Here is a 20170-nt window from a genome sequence, read left to right as displayed (position 1 = left end):
TGTGGTTCGACTTTGCTTCTATTGAATTGCCAATTCTTTTTCCACCTTTAACTGAAGGCGAGTGTCCTCAGTCACACGGAACTCTTAAAATTTCTTTCCTATTAGTAACAATTAGTGATTTTTAGAATTATTCTTTAAAATACCTCTTATTAATACTGTAGCCAGAATGAAGTAAAGGGGCTCTTCCTGACTCATTTCATATGTGTAATAAATTGATAATACTGTTAAATTTACAGGATATTGAGACATTTTAAGGGCATTTTAAGGGTTGTTTCTAAGTATATATTCTAAGTGTTAAACAGATTAGTTTATAAACAGAAATGTCCTATGAAAATAATCCCCCATTGAAGGTATTACTTTGGAAATTTTTTTCCTTATTATTTTTCCCATTTGGGCATTTAATAAGCTGAATGAAGGCTTTGCGCTTTTACTGCTTTAGTGTACGTATTCTTTTCAGACCAGGACTACAGTGCAGTCTAAAACGTAGTTTATCATGAATTCTGTTTGTTGACTAATAATTTTAAAATATTTAAAATACATTTCTTTTTCCCCTTTGGCTTTTCTAAGATGAGGAAACAGTTGAGTGTGGTAGGTAGATTTTTTTTTTTTCTCCCTCAGATGCATCTTCTTCCTACTTTTAATTGTATTTTCTGCACATTTAATCATTTCCTTTCTCATTTTCTTTGTGCTTCTCAGAGGAAATTAAAGGTACATGTATAAAAGCTTCCCTGCCCCAGTCTACTAATTTTATTTAGTACAACTATGTGTGGGTTAAATTGAATATAGCAAGTAGTTTATAGACGATTATTATATATCCAAGCTTCCATCTTGATGTTACAGTACCAAAACTCATGGTTGGACTCTGTTTGAGAACTGTACTGTTTTTGCTTCATATAGCAGAAATAAGGAAAGTAATCTGATAATACATTGTTTTTGTCTCTGTCGGTAGTCTCAATGTTATTCAGATCTATCGGCATTCTTATTTTAACATAAGGATGTCAGGGGAATCTTCTCAACTATTTGATTTCAGCACATGCTGTGCTGATGGTTCCAGAAGCATATTTATGTGAAGATAAGGGATCTATAGTAATAAGTACCCACTACTTCAATTAAATTTTTAAGATATGCATAACCCAGTTTTCACTTAACTCCAAGGAATAATTAATAACACATTATTTATTTTAAAATGTTTTCATCCGTTCATTTTTTTCAAAAACCAAACAAAAAGAGAAATAGTATGCCTTGATTCCTTCCCAACACAGAATTTCTTCCCCTCCAAAGCAAGGATGTATCTTAATCTCAACGTCTTTGTCTAATCTAAAGTCAGTGCTATATTTTACATATTATCAAAGAGCCTGATTTACAAAAATAAATTGACTTTGGGGGATCAAGTGTTGTAATTTTCTTAACTACGGAAAGTATAAACAGTGCAGGCAGATCTTTTACAATTTTCTTGGAACTGCATCAAGGAACCCCTGAAGGAGGCTGAAACACAAAATTGCATGATGTCTTAAAACATCACTCGAAGCTTAAATGTAAAACAAAACGTTTTATGTTTAAGAGTGGCGTTGTGAGGGCTGTTCTATGCTGTGCTTTACATACTTGTTTTAAGTAATTTATTTTTTGCATCTGTGGCTGGGCTTCTAACTGTTCTGCTTTATTTCTTGGCTTTTGTTCTGTATGCTTTTATACTCCATCCAGAAGATGCTGAATATGCTGGTAACCACAGTGGAACGTATATAGGTGAGCAACTGGTCGTGGAAGAGGATTTCTTTCTTTCTGTTGCTTTCTCCAAAACCAGGATGTTGTTTTACCTTAAGTGAGCGTGTTTGCACTAGCATGCTCTCGTGTTTGGTGGGGATGGGGGTGTGTGTGTAGCATGAACCTTTATGTTAAACAGGCTCCATGGCTTGAACATAAAGGAATTCATAGTGTGCTTTCATGTTGTTGTTCCAGAAGCTTCCCAGATGCTCTGTTTTTGTAAATCATTCATCTGTTTTTGGGTAGAAGAGGAAAAGTGTTTGTGGCGAAGTCATTTGACTCAGTTAACCGTGTCTGCACTTTCCTCAGTTATCTGGTTAGCTGTTAATTAGCCAAAGCTAAACAACTTCTTCCAACATTTTTGGTTTTGTTTCCTGATGATGGATTAATCACATGGCGCCTCTCTGTGTAACCATTGACTGAACATCCCCAAATATAATGAAGCCTGTGATTGCCATGCTGGTCTGTTTCACCAGGAGACATTCCCAGAGTGGCCAAGGGATGTTATAAACCAAAGCCAAGGTATCTAGAAGCTGTTAAATGCATCAGAATTCTCGTCAGCTGCCTCCCACTTCAGACCTTCCCCACCCTTGCCGTGACCATGTCCCCGCCTGTATGAGTGCTGGGTCATAGCATAGAAACACAGGTTGAGAGAGAACCGCTTCAACCTCCTTATTTTTAGATTAGTATTTATGTATATGATATCTCTTGGTTATTGAAGAAATTGGCCAGATGTAGTATTTGGTAGTTAATATATATTATCTCTACTCCTGTAAGATTGGTGGGGATTTTTTTTTCCCACTTTACAGAAAGGAAACTGAGCGTCAGAAAATTGACAGGAATTATCTCCAAATCTACAGGTAGAGAATGGGGCCTCCCAAGTTTCACATTCACATCTGTGCACGTATGAAGCCTATACTTTATCTTTGACAGCATGCTGAGATAAAGTATACCTTTTGTGTTGTATTCTGCAAAACAAACCCCATGCAGAAATCTAGAACATTCTAGTTTTTAGGCTAGAAAAACTATAATCGGATGGTCAAGGAGAGGTTAAACTTCCATTAATTCTTTACTCATTTCAGAACAGTACTGTGTGCCAGATACTCTATATCGCTTAACACACCTCTCCTTAGACCCTCAGAAACTTTGTGTTTTTAGTTTTTGAAACTGTTTGCATTTTATTTATTTATTTTTAATTCACCCAGGATGTATTATTTGTTTCAGGCGTACAGGTCGGTGAGTCATCCGTCTTACACAATTCACAGTGCTCAGCATAGCACATACCCTCCCAGTGTCCATCCCTCAGCCACCCCATCTCTCCCATGCCCTCCCCTCCAGCAACCCTCAGTTTGTTTCCTGAGATGAAGAATCTCTTATGGTTTGTCTCCCTCTCTGGTTTTGTCTTACTTCATTTTTCCCTCCCTTCCCCTATGATCCTCTGCCTTGTTTCTCAAGTTCCTCATAGCAGTGAGATCTTATGTTAATGTCTTTCTCTAATTGACTTATTTCACTCAGCATAATGCCCTCTAGTTCCATCCAAGTCATTGCAAATGGCAAGATTTTGTGTTTTCTTTTGATGGATGCATAATATTCCAGTGTGTGTGGAATCATCCAGAACTCATTTATCTTTATCCATTCATCTGTTGATGGACATCTGGGTTCTCTCCATAGTTTGGCTGTTGTGGACATTGCTGCTGTAAACATTCAGGTGCACGTGCCCTTTTGAATCACTACATTGTATCATTGGGGTAAATACCCAGTAGTGCAGTTGCTAGGTCATAGGGTAGCTCTATTTTCAACTTTGTAGGGAACCTCTATACTGTTTTCCAGAGTGGCTGCACCAGCTTGCATTCCTACCAACAGTGTAGGAGGGTTCCCCTTTCTCTTCACCCTCACCAGCATCTGTCATTTCCTGTTAATTTTAGCCACTCTGATTTGTGTGAGGTGGTATCTCACTGTGGTTTTGATTTGTATTTCCCTGATGCCGAGTGATATTGAGCACTTTGTCATGTTTCTGTTGGCCACTTGGATGTCTTCTTTGCAGAAATGTCTGCTCATGTCTTCTGCCCATTTCCTGATTGGATTATTTGTTCTTTGGGTGTTGAGTTTGATAATTTCTTTATGGATTTTGGACACTAGCCTTTTATCTGTTACGTCATTTGCAAATATCTTCTCCCATTCTGTCGGTTGTCTCTTGGTTTTGTTGACTATTTCCTTTGCTGTGCAAAAGCTTTTGATCTTGATGAAGTCCCAATAGTTCATTTTTGTCCTTCCCTTGCCTTTGGCTATGTTTCTAGGAAAAAGTTGCTGTGGCTGAGGTTGAAGAAGTTGCTGCCTGTGTTCATCTCAAGGATTTGGAGGGATTCCTATCTCACATTGAGGTCTTTCATCCATTTGGAGTCTATTTTTCTGTGTGGTGTAAGGAAATGATTCGGTTTCATTTTTCTGCATGTGGCTATCCAATTTTCCCAACATCCTTTGTTGAAGAGACTTTTTTCCATTGTACATTCTTTCCTGCTTTGTCGAAGATTAGTTGACCATAGAGTTGAGGGTCCATTTCTGTTTTCTCTATTCGGTCCCATTGATCTTTGTTTCTGTTTTTTGCCAGTACCATACTGTCTTGATTACAGCTTTGTAATAGAGCTCGAAGTCCGGAATTGTGATGCCATCAGCCTTGATTTTCTTTTTCAACATTCTTCTGGCTATTTGGGGTCTTTCCTGGTTCCATACAAATTTTAGGATTATTTGTTCCATTTCTTATTAAAAAAAAAAGATGGCATTTTGATAGGGATTGCATTAAATCTGTAGATTGCTCTAGTTAACATAGACATTTTCACAATATTTTTTCTTCCAATCCATGAGCATGGAACGCTCTTCCATTTTTTTGTGTCTTCCTCAATTTCTTTCATGAGTAATCTGTAGTTTTCTGAGTATAGATTCTTTGCCTCTTTGGTTAGATTGATTCCTAGGTATCTTATGGTTTTGCAGTTGTAAGTGGGATTGACTCCTTAGGTTCTCTTTCTTCTCTCTTGCTGTTGTGTATAGAAATGCAACTGATTTCTGTGCATTGATTCTATATCCTGACACTTCACTACATTCCTGTATGAGTCCTAGCAGCTTTGGTATACCCCCAGAAACTTTAATGACTTCAGGGAGCACATGTTTCTTTTCCTGAGTCTGTGGTCAGCTGAGTGGTTCGTGTGCTCTGTCAGCTTGGTGAACCAGAGTGGTCGTTGGGCCGGCCTGTGGTTGGTTTGGTGGGTGGAATGCTGAAGTAAAACTGTTTCTGTGTCCTATAGTTTTTCATCCTCCAGTACGCTCGCTCATAACTCATCTCAGAGTTCCAGGGAGCAACAGAAAAAAACAATTTCGAGTATGTTAGTGCTGGTCAAGCTGTTGTCTCATTGGCCAAAACCAGTCTCGTGGCCAAGCCAGCATATGTGTGTGAGGCGACTGTTCAGGAGTTTGGATTCAGGGAGATGTGAAGAGATGGACTGACTAAATAGAGAGGTACCTACTCTCCCCGACTTCCAGGGTGTATACTGGGTCAGTTAAATGGCGAGTGTATATCCAAGTAACTGTGGCTTAAAGCAGTATCTGATGAGAGTCACATAAATGCTGTAATTCAGGAGTTGAGGGGACAGCCCCCCAGCCTGACACAGTTAATGATCCAGTCCCACAAGGAATGACATGAGAACCGGGCACCAAGGGTTAGGTGAGATTATAGTTTAGCAGCGGGGCATGAAGGTAGAAGCAGTAACACGGTGAGAGGTGACTGTTGCAGAGCATAAGGCATATTTGAGATTGGATGAGGTGATGCATGTGTTCTTTGTTACATTCTCTGTTGCACTCTGGAACCCTGAAACTATAATATGGCCTGGCTTCCTGGAAGGTGAAAAATTATAGGAAATTATAGGAAAATTATAGGATGAAATGCCATTGGACCTGGTAAGAACCCCATTGTTATCTGGAGTCACTGAAAACTGATAGCTGTTTCTCAAACAGCTTTACTGGAAGCCAGATGGCAAGGTGTTGAAGAGCGAGAGCAGACAGGGAAAGGAAGATAGCGATCGAGTTCAAAGCTGTTTTTATAGTTGAGAGTAGAAATATTTTAGTGGGACAGGAAAATGGGATCCGTTCTGTAGACAGAGATGGTGAAACTGATGATCAAGGACTGAATATCTTCATGATTTTTTTTTTTTTTTTAGAGCAGAGGTTGGGGGGAGCGGCAGAGGGAGAAAGAGAGAGAGAGTATCTTAAGCAAGCTCCATGCCTAACCTCAGAGCCTGACATGGGGCTTGATCTTACAACCCTGAGATCATGACCTGAGCTGAAGTCAGGAGCCAGACGCTGAACCGAATATGCCATCCAGGTGTCCCGAGGTTTGAAAGTCATGAAATCAAAAGTAATTGGTTGAATAAAGCCACAGCAGACTACATTGGATGGGATTGAGACAACAGGAGTGCTTTAGAGTAAAGAACTTGGCATTAGCAGGGGAGATTAAACATGCAGATTCCCTATGACCCATGATAATTTTTTGGAAAAGGCAGAGTGGGCTTTGTGCTCCCAGGGGACCATACTGAACACCCAGTCACAGAGGAAACTAGGGCACCTCCTAGGTAAAATGGGAATATCATGCATCACTCAATGAGTCATATCCAACCTGGTCACACACCGACAAGCTTCAGACCATGTTTGGACAAAAGATACGTATTTTTGTTAGTCCCACAAATTTGGTAAATTTTACATAAAAATTTCTGACTCCTTTGACAAAACAGAAGACTAACTGAGGTCTTCGTTTCCCAGTGTTAATAATTCGCTGGAGTTAAGTTAGAACCGACTCTGTCAGTGGAGCCCAAGGTCTCTGGTTCCTCGCAGTCTCCACCCCTCATCGTCTTGCTGGCGCTGACGGGGATGTTGGTAGACGTTCTCCTAATGGCTGTGTTGGTGTTTGTTTTATAACAGGGAGGTATTTCTTGGCCTCCATGTTCTCCAGTGCGGGGAAATAAAAGTGACCAAAGAGTATTTCAGACAAATGTTATGACTATTTCCCTGAGGACTGACTTTTGTGCAAAATATATTTGTGTAAGGCAATTGATAAGATTTTTTCCACCTGTCTGACTTCTGTAGGCTTTTGAATTTGCAAGCCTTGAGTACAGATTATAGCCATCCATTCCATTCAACTTCCACTCTGAGAGAAAATTGTCCTTTCCTGTGGCAAAGAGGAAAAACCTGGTCAGTGTGTTTTAATAGATGACGTCATGACAGCATTTCATTCTAAACATTCTAAATGTTTATTTTGACACGTGTAGCGGGAGACTGCCATAGGTCCATGTACCGTGAAGTTCATTGAGCTAGGCGTTGAGAGTTAAGGGAGTCTAGCAAGGTGTCTGAGAAAAGAAGCATGTAACAAAAAAGACTTTGTTTTTAAAAAGGGCATGTAAGAATAGGCTTCATAAACTAAACGTGTCTCTGGTAAGTTTCTTCTTTTCAAGAAACACTTCAAATTTAATGATCACATATTTGAAACTGTCTTTTACGGGATAACGCAGTTTGATCATACTCTCTGGTTATTTTATATATAATTTAAATTACATGATTATACTATTATATTAGTACTTTGTTACATTATTACTTTGTTATAAATATATTGAACAAATGGAATGTCATGTGGAATTCTGTTTTCCTCAAAAGCCAAATCCTCAAAATGCTCCTGGATTTTGTGTTTTTTTGTTTTGTTTTGCTTTGTTTTTTATGTTCAGTTAGCCAACATATAGTACATCATTTGTTTTTGATGTATTGTTTGATGATTCATTACTTGCGTATAACACCAAGTGGATTTTAATTTTTTATTTATTTTTCTTTCTTTTTAAAGTTTATATTTACCTTCCAGCTAGTTAACATACAATGTAATAATAGTGTCAGGTGTACAGTATAGTGATTCAACACATACATCATCCTGTGCTCGTCACAGCAAGTCCCCTCCTTAACCCCCGTCACCTGTTTCACCCATGGGCCGACTGCCTCCCCTCTGGTAACTATCAGTGTATTCTCTGTAGTTAAGAGTGGATTTTAAAGAGGTCTCATAAGTAATATGCTAACATAAATGACAAACTGTTTTATGGTAGAAGTATTATTTGATATTCAACCTTAAAATATACTGTGAGTATGATGCTGTGACTTTTTCTTGGTTTTTCTCCTTTTTTGCCCTTCAACTTATATCTTTGCCTTTTTTCCTATCAAGTTCTTTATCTGTCTCTTGTTAGTTTGATGAGCTCTTTCTATGCCATGAATATTAGTTCTCCCTGTTGGGCATATCTTTCCTGTTCTTTTGGTTGGGTTTTTACCTTTATTCCAAGATTCACAGCATATAAATATTTCAGTATTTACATTACCACATCTGTGAATTGTTTCCTTTGTCTTCTGAGTTTTCTTTTGTGTTCCCTGTATAAAAATTTTTGAAATAATTCTGATTTTTAATTTTTTAGAAGATTTTTATTTATTTGAGAGAGAGTAAAAGTAGGAAGGGGGAGAAGCAGACTGACTGCTGAGTGGAGAGCCCAATGTGGGAGCATGAGCTGAGCCAAAGGTAGATGCTTAACTGACTGAGCCAACCAGGTGCCCTAATATATATTTTTAAGATTTTATTTATTTATTTGACAGAGATCACAAGTAGGCAGAGAGGCAGCAGAGAGAGGAGGAAGCAGGCTCCCTGCTGAGCAGAGAGCCCGATGCGGGGCTCGATCCCAGGACCCTGAGATCATGACCTGAGCCCAAGGCAGAGGCTTAACTCACTGAGCCACCTAGACTCAAATATTTTTTTTTATTAAAATAACATAGGCATTAGGTTAAGCCTATGAAATTGCTTCATACTCCTGTTCTGTAGGTCAGAAAGTAACAGAATGCCAGCAGTTTCATATGGCTTTATTTAATAAATTGTTTGGAAATTCAAACAGTATTTGCAAGTCTTGCAGCTCCAAACAAGTATACCTTTCCCTTTCCCTTCCCTTTCCAGTCCCACCTTTTCCCTCAAGAGACAACCACATTAGCTCTGGTTAGCTGTTTCTTCTAGTATGTACAGAATATAACTGTCTTATATTAATATTTCTGGATTTTTCCCTACTATTTTTTGAATGCCTGTCATGTTCTAGACTGCTCTAGACACTGGGGTTTCAACAAAGATGAAAACAAATACCCTTTCATAGAGCTTCCATATTCGGGGTAGGTTTGGACCAACAACTAAATAAATTATATAAGATCTTAGGTGATAATAAATGCTAGGAAGTAAAGTAAAACAGGAATGGGGTGATGGAGGAGTTGGGGAAACAGGCCATCAAATATCTCTAAGGGGGTTAATGAAGACCTCTTTGAAGAGGTTGTATTTAAGTAAAAACCTGAGAAGGAGCCTCTTGAGGAATGAGAATTCCAAGGAATGGGACAAGCATGTGCAAAGGCCCTGAGACAGGACCCCGATGCCTCCAAGAATCAGGAAGGACACCTGTGTGAACAGGAGAAAAATTGATAGGATTCGAGGTTGGCAAGGTAATAGAACGGTTGTGGAGAGGACAGGGAGAGAGGGGATTCTTGGGCTCATAATAATGTGTGAGATTTGAAATCATTGAAGGGTTCTGAGCAGAGCAACAACGTGACCTGACGTATTTTTAAGGGTTACTCAGCTGGTCTTTTGAGAAGGGAACCATAAGGGAGCAAAGACTGAAACATGGAGCTCTGTGGGAATCCAGACAAGAAATGATTGTGGCTTGAAATAAAATATTCTTGGTGGAGGTAGTGATAATAGGTGAGATTCTGAATACATTTTACTGGTAAGACTCACAAGATTTTGAGGCAAGTTGGAGAGTCAAACACCATTTTTGGACTTCGTAACTGCAAGGGTGAAGTGGCCATTTCCTGAGATGGAAGTCGAAGTTTGAGGGGGGAGATCAGGGAACCTGTTTGGGATATACTGAGTTTATGATACGTATGTAGAGGTGTTAAATAGGCAGCTGGGTAGGCAGCTTTGAGTTCAGGCTATTGATTTAGAAGTTGTCAGAGTCAGATCACACTTAAAGTTAGGAATCTGGATGAGATCACCAGGGAGTGGGTGTAGATTTGGGCAAGAAAAGAACCCAAAGTGAAGTAGAAAAAAATGCACAGGTGTGATTCTTCTAGGAGCCAATAAAAGTAAAGTTTTAGGAAGGGAAAGAGTGATCAAATAAGATGAGGAATGAAAGCTGACCTTTGATTTAGCAGTGTGGAAGTTACCAGCAACCTTGCCAAACGGTTGGTACCTTGACTGGGTTGAAAAGCATTTGCAATACCCTTTGGTGATAAAAACTTAACCTAAGAATAGAGGGGAATTTCCTCAACCTGATAAAGGGCATGAACTAAAACCCACAAGTTAACAGCGTACTTAATAGTGAGAGACTGAGAACTTTCTCCTTAAGACCGGAAACCAACAAGGATGCGCATTCTTGTCACTTAAGGTACCATAGTCCTGGAAGTGCAAGCCATAGCAATTGGGCAAGGGAAAGAAATAGAAGTTTCCAGATAGGAAAGGAAGTGGTGAAACCATCTCTGTTTGAAGAGTACTTTATCTTGTATAGAGAAATCCTTTTTCTGCATCAGTCGCAATGATCATGTGGCTTTTTTCCTCATTCTACCAATAATGTGGCTTATAACATTGATTGATTTTTCTGTGTTGACCCAACCTTGTATTTCTAAGATAAATCCACTTGCTTGTGGTGTATAATTCTTTATATATGTTGCTGAATTGGGGTTGCTAGTGTTTTGAGGATTAAGGATATTGGTCTTTAGATTTTCTTTTTTTAGTCATATCTTTGCCTGATTTTGGTATCAGAGTAATACCGGCCTCATATGATGGGGTGGGAGGTGTTCCTGCTCTTTTTTTAGAAGCGTTTGTAAACTTTGATTGTGTTAATTGTTCTCTAAACTTCTGCTAGAATTCACCAGTGAAACCATCTCATATAGGGCTTGTCTTTGTGGGAAGTTTTTGACTACTGACTCAATCCTTTTACTTATTAAAGGTTTTTTCAGATTTTCAATTTTAGTAGTACATCTCTAGGAATTTGTCTGTTGCATTTTGATTATCCAATTTGCTGGCATCCAGCTGTTCATAGTAGTCTCTTACAATTTTTTGTTTCTTCTTGGTAATGGTGTCCCCTCTCTCATTGCTAAATTAATAATTTGGGTCTTCTCTTTTTTTAATTGGTCCGTGTATGTTAAAGGTTTGTCAGTTTTGTTGATCCTTTCAAAGAATAAAAAAATGCTTTTTATTTATTTTCTCTATTCTAAGAGATACTAAAATTTCTATGCTAACTAGGAAATGCTAGTTTATTCTCAAATTTTAACATTTCCCTCCAATCCTCTGTATTACTCACACAACTGTGTACACACACACACACACACACACACACACGAGTCTAAGGAGTTGGTTCACATGATGGTGGAATGTTGGTAAGTCAAAATCTGCAGGAAAGCCCAGCAGGCTGGAGACCCAGGGACGAATTGTAGTTTGAGTTCAAAGGCCATCTGGCAGGGAATCCCTTTTATAGGGGAGATTAATTTTTTTTTTCTTCATGGGATTAGATGAGGCCCACCCACATTCTAGAGGGTAACCTTCTTTATTCAAAATTCACTGATGTAAAGGTTAATCTGATCCAGAAAAATACCTTCACAGAAACATCTAGAATAATGTTTGATCAGATATCTGAGCACTATGGCCCAGTCAAGCTGACACATAAAATTAACAGTCATATTCTCCTACTCTGAGTATGCCTGTGGTAATTATAGCATTGAAGACATATTTACTCTTGGGAGATTTGATAATGTCTTTCACATCAATTGCTTCTCTACTATAAAGTCATTTAAACAATTCAAGTCAATAAAAATGGTTTTGTAACATTTTAGTCACTTAACTGCATATCATACAAATGACCGTGGTGTCCTGGTACACATCAAATCCTGACAGATACCACTATTTTCACACATACATTGTGGTGCTGCAGATTTTAAAGAATATCCACGTGCACAGAATGGATCTATAGCCGTCCTCGGCACATGGCCCCTTTATCCAGTTCTAGGAAAGCTCTGGAAAATAGTCAAGAGAGTTTCCAGAAATGTAACCTTCTCCTGAGGGCTTTTCCAAGAACTGTTAAGAATTTCTGAGATTCTGGCTTATTTTAGAAACTTACTCTTGCAGCCCTCATCCACCTTCTGATTCTGTATCTTGGGGGCCCCCAGAGGGAGAGGAAGAGAAGTGATGTACCCTGCACACACACGGTACCCTTGAACCCAAAAAAATGGGGCCGCGCAGGGTCTACTAGTAGTTTCAGGACCGCTATTGATCTAAATCAGACCAGTAGCTCAGTGAGTATATTTGATGATTTTCACTTTCTTTGATGTGCATAAAATCAAACATGAAACAGCATATGTAAGTAGCCCTTAACCTCATGACCGTTTCTGACAACCCACGTCAAAATGATCTAATTTGACTTTCAAAAGAAGTAACATTATAATAGTCCAAGAATCTTTTTTTAAGAAATAAAAAAAAGATAGGCTTCCTTTTTTTTTTTTTTTGAAAGATTTTACTTATTTATTAGAGAGAGAGAAAGATAGTGAGAGACAGAACAGGAACAGGGAAGAGAGGGAGAAACAGGCTCCCTGATGAGCAGGGAGCCTGACGTGGGGTTCAGTACCAGGACCCTGGGACCATGACCTGAGCCGAGGCCGGTGCTTAACCCACTGAGCCACACAGGCGCCCCTAATACTCCAAGAATTGAATGTCTGTTTATGTAAGAATTATAACGTAAAACTGTATTTAATCACTGATACGAATGTTCACTCTGTGGTAGGATTCTTCCTGATGTGTAGCATGGTGCATTTCTCAAGGGTCTGTTCATCAGTAAAGAGACTGGGCTCAGTGGGTTGGGCCTCTGCCTTCGGCTTGGGTCATGATCTCAGGGTCCTGGGATTGAGCCCTGCATTGGGTTCCCTGCTCGGCGGGGAGCCTGCTTCCCCCTCTCTCTCTGCCTGCTGCTTTGACTACTTCTGATCGCCCTCTGTCAAATAAATAAGATCTTTTTTAAAAAAAAAAAAAAAAAGAGAGATTGGGCTGTTACTTGAAGGAAGGAAAAGGCACACTGAGTGGGCAGTGTAAGTTGTGTTAATTATATACGATTTTACGACAGTAATACGAAGATAAGTAGGTAGTATCCTGTAACTATGAAGTGCAAAAACAGGGCCTTTTTAAAGTCGAATCTGTGTAAGTCAAGGGCTGCCTAGATATGTAAAGATTGTCCAACAATTTATATTTATATGAGTATGTAAATTAGCAGGAGTGATTCATTTCCTTCTATGAGCTCTTGAAAATTTCATTTAGCTTTGGTGGCTCATGTGGGAGTTCCTGGTGTGCGTGTATATGTGCGTGTGCATGCGTGTGTGTGTGTGTGTGTGTGTGTGCTGGCTTTCATACAGTTGTTCAGTACAGTAGCCAGTTGTGAAGATTCTCTCCTTTTTCCTCACGCAGTACGAAATAGTTCATGTGAAGAATTAGTTTTCTTTTTACATTGGCAAGAGTTACAGCATGTTTTTCCTCTGGCTAATTCATTATCAAAATCTTGCTTTAATCAATTAACAAAGCACTGCTTATCAGGCATCTGTCTTCGAACATAACAACATAACGTCTTGCAAATGGTTTCCTGAAAACTCAACAGTTTCTCCACTTCTGCCCTTGCTGGAGTCCTTCATGCATTCTTTTAAAACAAGATCAGTTTTGGGACTTATGTAAGTTAAGACTGTTCTTTCTATTTAACTGAAGTGTTTACCATAAAGTTCAATATAAACAAAAGTGCCCATTCGCTGTTCTTTCAAATGTTATTATTTACCTTTCTCTACTTCTGTGTGTTTTTTTTTTTCCTAATCCTTTTCTGTGTGTTAAGCACCACTGATTCTCAACAAGTTACACTATTTTATAAATCTAGTAGAAATTCCCATTTGCTCTATTATTGAGTCATTTTATTAAGGAATGTTTTGTAGGTAAGTAGCTATGTCAAAATATACTGCCTTAATATTCTTCCAAAAAGTAAAATTTATACAAAGAGAACATTTAGAAGCATTCTTTTAAAAATGGTACAGGTTCTTTCTTGAACAAGAACTCTGCATAATCTCAACATGTCTGGAATACTACTTGGAAATATTTTCTCTGACAGAAAGAAACCATTCCTGCTTGGAGAATTTTTGGTTGCATAGACACAACTTAAAAAAAATATATTACAATTTTAAAATCCAATCTTCCCCTCTTTTTAGAACTGTATTTTTTATATGTAATTCTATGTGTGCGTACCGTATTTTCTCATAATTTTGAAAGTGTAAGTAAAAACTCATTTCTTTATTAGCTGACTGGCAGAAAATGAAATTCTCATGTGGTTTCTCCTTTTTTATGGTAATCCTGTGCTATGCTTTAAAAAGAAATTGTCAGTGGTATCAGGAAAACTTTTTAAGACCTAAATAGTTTTTTTCTTGGAAATTGCAAATTGATATCTTATATTAGCTTCCATGATTTCACTAGGCACTTTTGAGTTTCTATTTTTATTTTTAGCTTGAGATGAGCTGAATGATTAAAGGATATTTATGGCGTTTGAACATTTCTTTAAGTTTTTTTGAGGGCATCTTGAAACCTGTAACATTTCAGAGATAAATTATTTGTTTATTCAAAAGCCTTGTTCCACTTTATACACAAAATTAGCATATGTAAAGTTGGTTAATGTAATTCACGGTAATGTTCCTGTGTCTGTGATGATTTTTTTCCCCCCTGACAGTGTTTTATAAGATGAATACAAGAAGCTGACTAACCCAGCTTCTTTAGATTTCTGTTACTTTTATAGTTTTGTATTGGTATTGCTTTTCAATTTAAACCTCCTCCCAAGATTTTTATCTGATTATTTGTTTGGTCTCAATTATCCTTAGTTGTCTTTGGGACAATTTTATGATTGGAGTACTGTGGAACCATCATTTCAATAATAATTTTATCTTAGGACCATGTTCCCATAGTTTTTACATGTCCATTATGACTTATTACAGCAACATGGGCATTATATTAAAAATGTTTATTTTAATGGAAATTTTCAATGTTATGTTGGCATGAGCCTAACACTGTATAATAATTTCCAGCTGCTTAGTTTTTATTAATGTCTACATGAGTTTTTTAATCTTCTTAAAAAGTTCATTTACATTAAAATATTTTCTTCCTTGTAACTGAGGTACCTATTGAACTATTAAATATTAGCTTCATCAAATTAATCCAGTATTTTAAGATGCAAAATATGATTTTCACACAATGTTTGGTAGTTCTTCCAAGTTAAAAAAAGAAAAAAGAAAAAGAATCCACATTTTCATGTATTTAAGGAGAGAAAAAAGAATTGAAGTGTTTATTTTTATCTCCTTTTAAGAAAGTAAGCAGTTTTCTTGATTGAGTTGGTATCAAATAAATGTATTTTGTTAAAAATTAGGAACTTTAGAGTAGATCCTTCCATAAATCTCTAAGTTTTAAAGTGCCTGTGATCAATACTGCTATTTTATGATTCAAACAATTTCACTGAAATATTTTTCCCATTCTACAAACATCTATATTTAAACATTACAAGATCATTATTATTGAGAACATTGAGGATATATAATATCTGATGTTTTTAGACCAAATTGGTTACATAAAAGAAATGTAACCAAAGACTGAAACTGTCCCACTTGAAAATTGTGGGTGGTAACATAGTTGTATTTATTTTCTTTGAATTAACAGAAAGGCAGATGTCACTTCAATTGTTCATGTGTGTGATTTCTGGGGCTGTGTTAGTGTTGGTGATGAGTAGCCTTGATTCTGTTGGAGGGCCTTTTGTGGTAATGAACATGTTTGGACATAAAATAAATGATCATGTGTTTTTTAATAAAATGCCATCTTAAGTGTCTTAAAGTTTTATGAAAAAGTAAGGCTATTAAAATGATAAATATTTATATTGTAAATTCACACTTAAGTTACTAATTTTTGGGAGCCAATGAATATAATAACAATTTATGATTAAAAAATTTAATATTTTAACTTATTGGCTATTTCTAACTCTTGAGAATATAAAAATGTAGTCTGTTACCGTAATTATTTCAAAATATAGAAGACTGACCCTGCCTCTAAGACATAGTCAAACGTATTTTGTCTTACCTGTTGGTATAACACACAAATACATCTGTCCGTAGTGGAGTTCATTTGATTGTTCATATATTATGAACTGTGTTTTGTGGACTTTTTTTTCAAATTTTAAAATTAACATTACAGAAAGTTTGAAAAATAGAACAATAATAATGGTTCACCTCCCTCTCTCCCTAACACAACCATTGTCTGTCTTCATGCTATTTCTTCCACAATTTTGTATCCATACCAACTTTTATATTAGTAAAAATGTAAAACTCATAAGTATGACTATTGTATTCTGTCCAGTTTTTTCCATTTATTATTATATCAAATGTATTTTGTGGCGCTCTGTAGTTTTAGAATTATAATTTTAATGGCTTAACCTCATTTCTTTGAAAAAGTTGCATATTTTAATCATTCCCATACTTATGTACATGTTAGATACTTCAAGTTTTTTTTTCTAAAACATCACTAATATTTGAAACTATAGGATAGGTGTATTACTTAATCTACACTATGAAACTTATTTTAATAACAAATGACTCTTAATTTACATATGTAAGCATTAAGTTTTATAATCTCTGGATAAAGTCAACTAGCTTTGTAAATGATCGAGTCACAACTTGCTGAGTTTAATTTTTTTTTCACTTAATAGAAATGTCATTGTCAAATTAGAGAACTTGCTAAAAATCTTAGTTCTAGTCATGAGCCTGTGTTGTGAAACCCCTTCTATTATAAGTATTTGGGCATATTTCCATGTCCTCTAATAGATCGGTAGCTTTGGGGGAGCAGAGACACCATTGTATATATTTTCAGATTGTACACATCATCTTGAATACAGAAGAGGATCAAAAATGCATTTAATTATATCTGAAAATACGTCTCCAACAGAAAGGAGCTTATAATTTTTAAACCCCAAAATACACTGCTGGTTCATCTTTTCTCATTTCCTTACTACATAAAGTAACAGAAGGCTCATCACTTCTTCTGTTCTACGTCTATATATTTGGAATAGTATTTCAACCTTGCTTCTTTCATCATGTAGTATTTCAACCACAGCCTTGGTAATCACTTTTGTCTTGTTTTGTTTCAAGTTTTTATTTAGATTCCAGTTAGCATATAGCGCAGTATTAGTTTGAGGAGTAGAATTTAGTGATCCATCACAACATATGCCCTCCTTAATACCTATCCCCCATCTTGCTTGTCCCCCATGCACCACCCCTCCATCAACCCTAAGTTTGTTCTCTATCCTTAAGAGTCTGTTTTATGGTTTGCCTCTCTTCCCCCCCCCCCATTTCATGTGTTTCGTTTCTTAAATTCCACATATGAGTGAAATCATACGATATTTGTCTTTCTGAGTGACTTATATCACTAAGAGAAGGACCACTTAAGCCTATGGAGTATTCTGCCTCCCCCATTGGGTTGCTATGGGAGGTAAATGAATTAAACCACATAAAGGCTTCAGTGGGTGTCTGTTATCTCATAAGTTCTCAATACTTATCAACCACCACCATCATAACTTCTGTTTTGGTATTGATATCATCAGTAAGAGAATTCTCTAAACTCAGACCAAGAATCACATTTTTGGCTCCCTTTCTTTTTCTTTCTTTCTTCCTTTCTTTCTTTCTTTCTTTCTTTCTTTCTTTCTTTCTTTCTTTCTTTCTTTCTTCCTTTCTTGTCATAATAACAAGCCATCTGGTACTTTAGTACAAAGTATGTATCAACATAAAGGAGTGAAAGGATTATTCAGTAAGTATTTTTGGGACCATTGGTTAATTACTTAGAAAAATATAAAGTTACAGCCTCACCTCACAAGCTTGATCTCATGATTACAGCTGAGTAATTCCAGATGGGATTAAAAAAAAAAAAAGTAAGTGTAAAGCCATGCAACCCATTTTTTTTTTCTAACTTAAGAAAATATAGGTGAATATTTATCAGACCCAAGGATAGGAAAGTCCTAAAAACAGTGAAAGAAATCACAAAAGAAAGAAACAGACTCAACTACATAAACATTTTAAATTTCTTCTAAATGGAAAATTGAAAATCTTAAAAAGTGTTTGCAATAACTTAGGGCCAAGGGCTGTGACCTTACAAGATATGTGTATGTGTATATATTTATGAAGACCATACTCAGAAAGTGATCAAAATGTAATAAGCAGCAATTTACAAAGGAAATAAAAAATGCAAATGGATAATAAGCTTGAAAAAAAAGGCCAGCCTCTGTAACAGTGAGGGTGAAATGGCATACAGGTTTTTCACTTTTAAATCTCTGAAGATTTCAAAGCAATTATAAATGTCTTTATGAGAGACTGGTGTAATATATGGGAAATCGTACTTTCTGCTGGTGGAAATGTACATTGGTATTCACTGATCTGAGAAGCATTTGGACCAGATCTGTCTAGCTTCTGGCAATTTATCCTAATGAAATAGTCCACGAGATGGAATAAAGGGTATGTTCGGGGATGTTTATTGCGATCTTCTTGAAATAAGGAGCAAACACCAGGCAACTTAAGTGTTTCTCTTTATAATAAAAAATTATTTAAATGAAGTGTTGCAATTATGTGCTAAGTTAATAAGGGATCATAAATGATTTCTACTGGAAAATACGAGATAAGAAGTGTCTCCTGTGATCAGGGGCCTGACCTGCGGCTGCAGTCCTAGTCTAGAGTCACTTTACTATTGTAGTAAAGTAAACGTGTTGTTCCTTTAAAACACGCAAATCTCTAACAGCTGTGGGTAAGCTCGCTGGAAAAAGCCTGTCCATAAAAATGTTGAGCCAATTATAAATTACAAAAATGTGAAATATAAGGAAAAATATATTTTGTGTAAAACTGTTCTCTTATTCCAGATTCCTCGTTACCATTCCTTTTCCCTTACTTTTTTAAAGCCAGCTCTTGCTAAGACTTGCGTGTTGAAAATGAACACGGGTTCAGTAGGTCCTAGGTTGTTTATTCACAGGTACCTGAACGAACCCTTTGCATACATACTCTCCTTGTAAGTATATATTTTTAAACCTTCCTTTTAATAAGAGAACCACATAAAAGCTGAAGGGAAGAAATTGCCTCTTCCAGACACAGAATTAAGTTTCCTTTAACCTTACTTACTAAGGTGTGTGCTGGCACGTAGCTCATTATGGAACCCACGTTTGAAAATCAGAGCCTTGAACAGTGTGCCAAACAAGCCCTCACCCCTGACGTCCTGGGGAGGATAGATTCTAGGAAAATAGCCTGTTTTGGTTTGAGAAACCGTCACAAGCATGTACTCTGAATTTAGTGCCTTTTGTTGTATCCTCTGTTCTGGCTGTTTTATTGGTTCCTCTGGGTTGGAAAATTCGTTTTATCCTGTATATTTATGTGTATGGAGCGCTATAAATATGGAAAGTAGACAGGTGTCTGTGGATCAGGAGAGTACATGGTCATAATAAGCAAGAAGACAAGAGGGAAGGAGGCTATTTACATGTAAATATTGTACCAGATAGAACACATAACCTTAGAGTATCTTGCAGCGGGGGATAGCGAAAGGATAGGGCATACTAAATTTTTCTGTCGTGTTTTGTTAAAATGCTTTACTACTTTAATAGGTACTTTTAATATGTAACATTTAAACCTGGCTGTAATTTTAATACTAGTCTTTATATTTAAATATTCTTCTATAACAGCCATTTAAACCCTTATGAACAAGCCCCTTGTTTTTCCCTTTTTTGCTCAGTTAGTTGGAGACATAATCAAGTACTAATCTACAGCTAATATATGTAGGTATTTACCACCTGCCTGGTACTGGGCCAAATGCTTTCTGTGAATTCTTTTTTTTTTTTTTTTTAAAGATTTTATTTATTTGTGAGAGAGAGAGAGAGGGAGAGAGAGCGAGCACAGGCACAGGGCAGACAGAAACAGAGGGAGAAGCAGGCTCCCCGGTGAGCAAGAAGCCCAATGTGGGACTCGATCCCAGGACGCTGGGATCATGACCTGAGCCGAAGGCAGCTGCTTAACCAACTGAGCCACCCAGGCGTCCCGCTTTATGTGAATTCTTTGTTTACTCTTTTAACAACCTCCTAAGGTCGATACTCTTATTCTCATTTTAAAGTTGAGAAGTGAGCCTTAGAGGAGTTTTTAAAATGTCGGCAATCTCATACAGCTAGTAGGTGTCAGAATCTAGACGCTGACCCAGACTTCGCCACCTCTGGTCCTCAAAAACAAAGTTTTTTTTTTTTTT

At 37.1% G+C, this 20170-nt stretch overlaps 1 protein-coding gene across 4 annotated transcripts in view; it reads left to right on the top strand.

The window, feature by feature from the left end:
* Positions 1-20170, top strand: part of MPP7 (membrane palmitoylated protein 7) — a 283907-nt gene that overhangs the window by 210158 nt on the left and 53579 nt on the right. For 2 of the 4 annotated variants that reach the window (XM_032349734.1, XM_032349735.1), the window contains 3 exons: positions 568-588; positions 697-708; positions 1702-1743. The exons of 1 other annotated variant lie outside the window; for it this stretch is intronic. In XM_032349734.1, coding sequence (XP_032205625.1) covers positions 568-588; positions 697-708; positions 1702-1743 — 75 coding nt within the window. The remainder of the gene's footprint in view (positions 1-567; positions 589-696; positions 709-1701; positions 1744-20170) is intronic. One more of the 4 variants, XM_032349736.1, reaches the window with a different exon arrangement.

Source organism: Mustela erminea, chromosome 6 (assembly GCF_009829155.1).
Source record: "Mustela erminea isolate mMusErm1 chromosome 6, mMusErm1.Pri, whole genome shotgun sequence".
Lineage (NCBI taxonomy): Eukaryota > Metazoa > Chordata > Mammalia > Carnivora > Mustelidae > Mustela > Mustela erminea.
The sequence above is the reverse complement of the archived record's forward strand: the minus strand, read 5'-3'. Positions and strand labels throughout refer to the sequence as shown.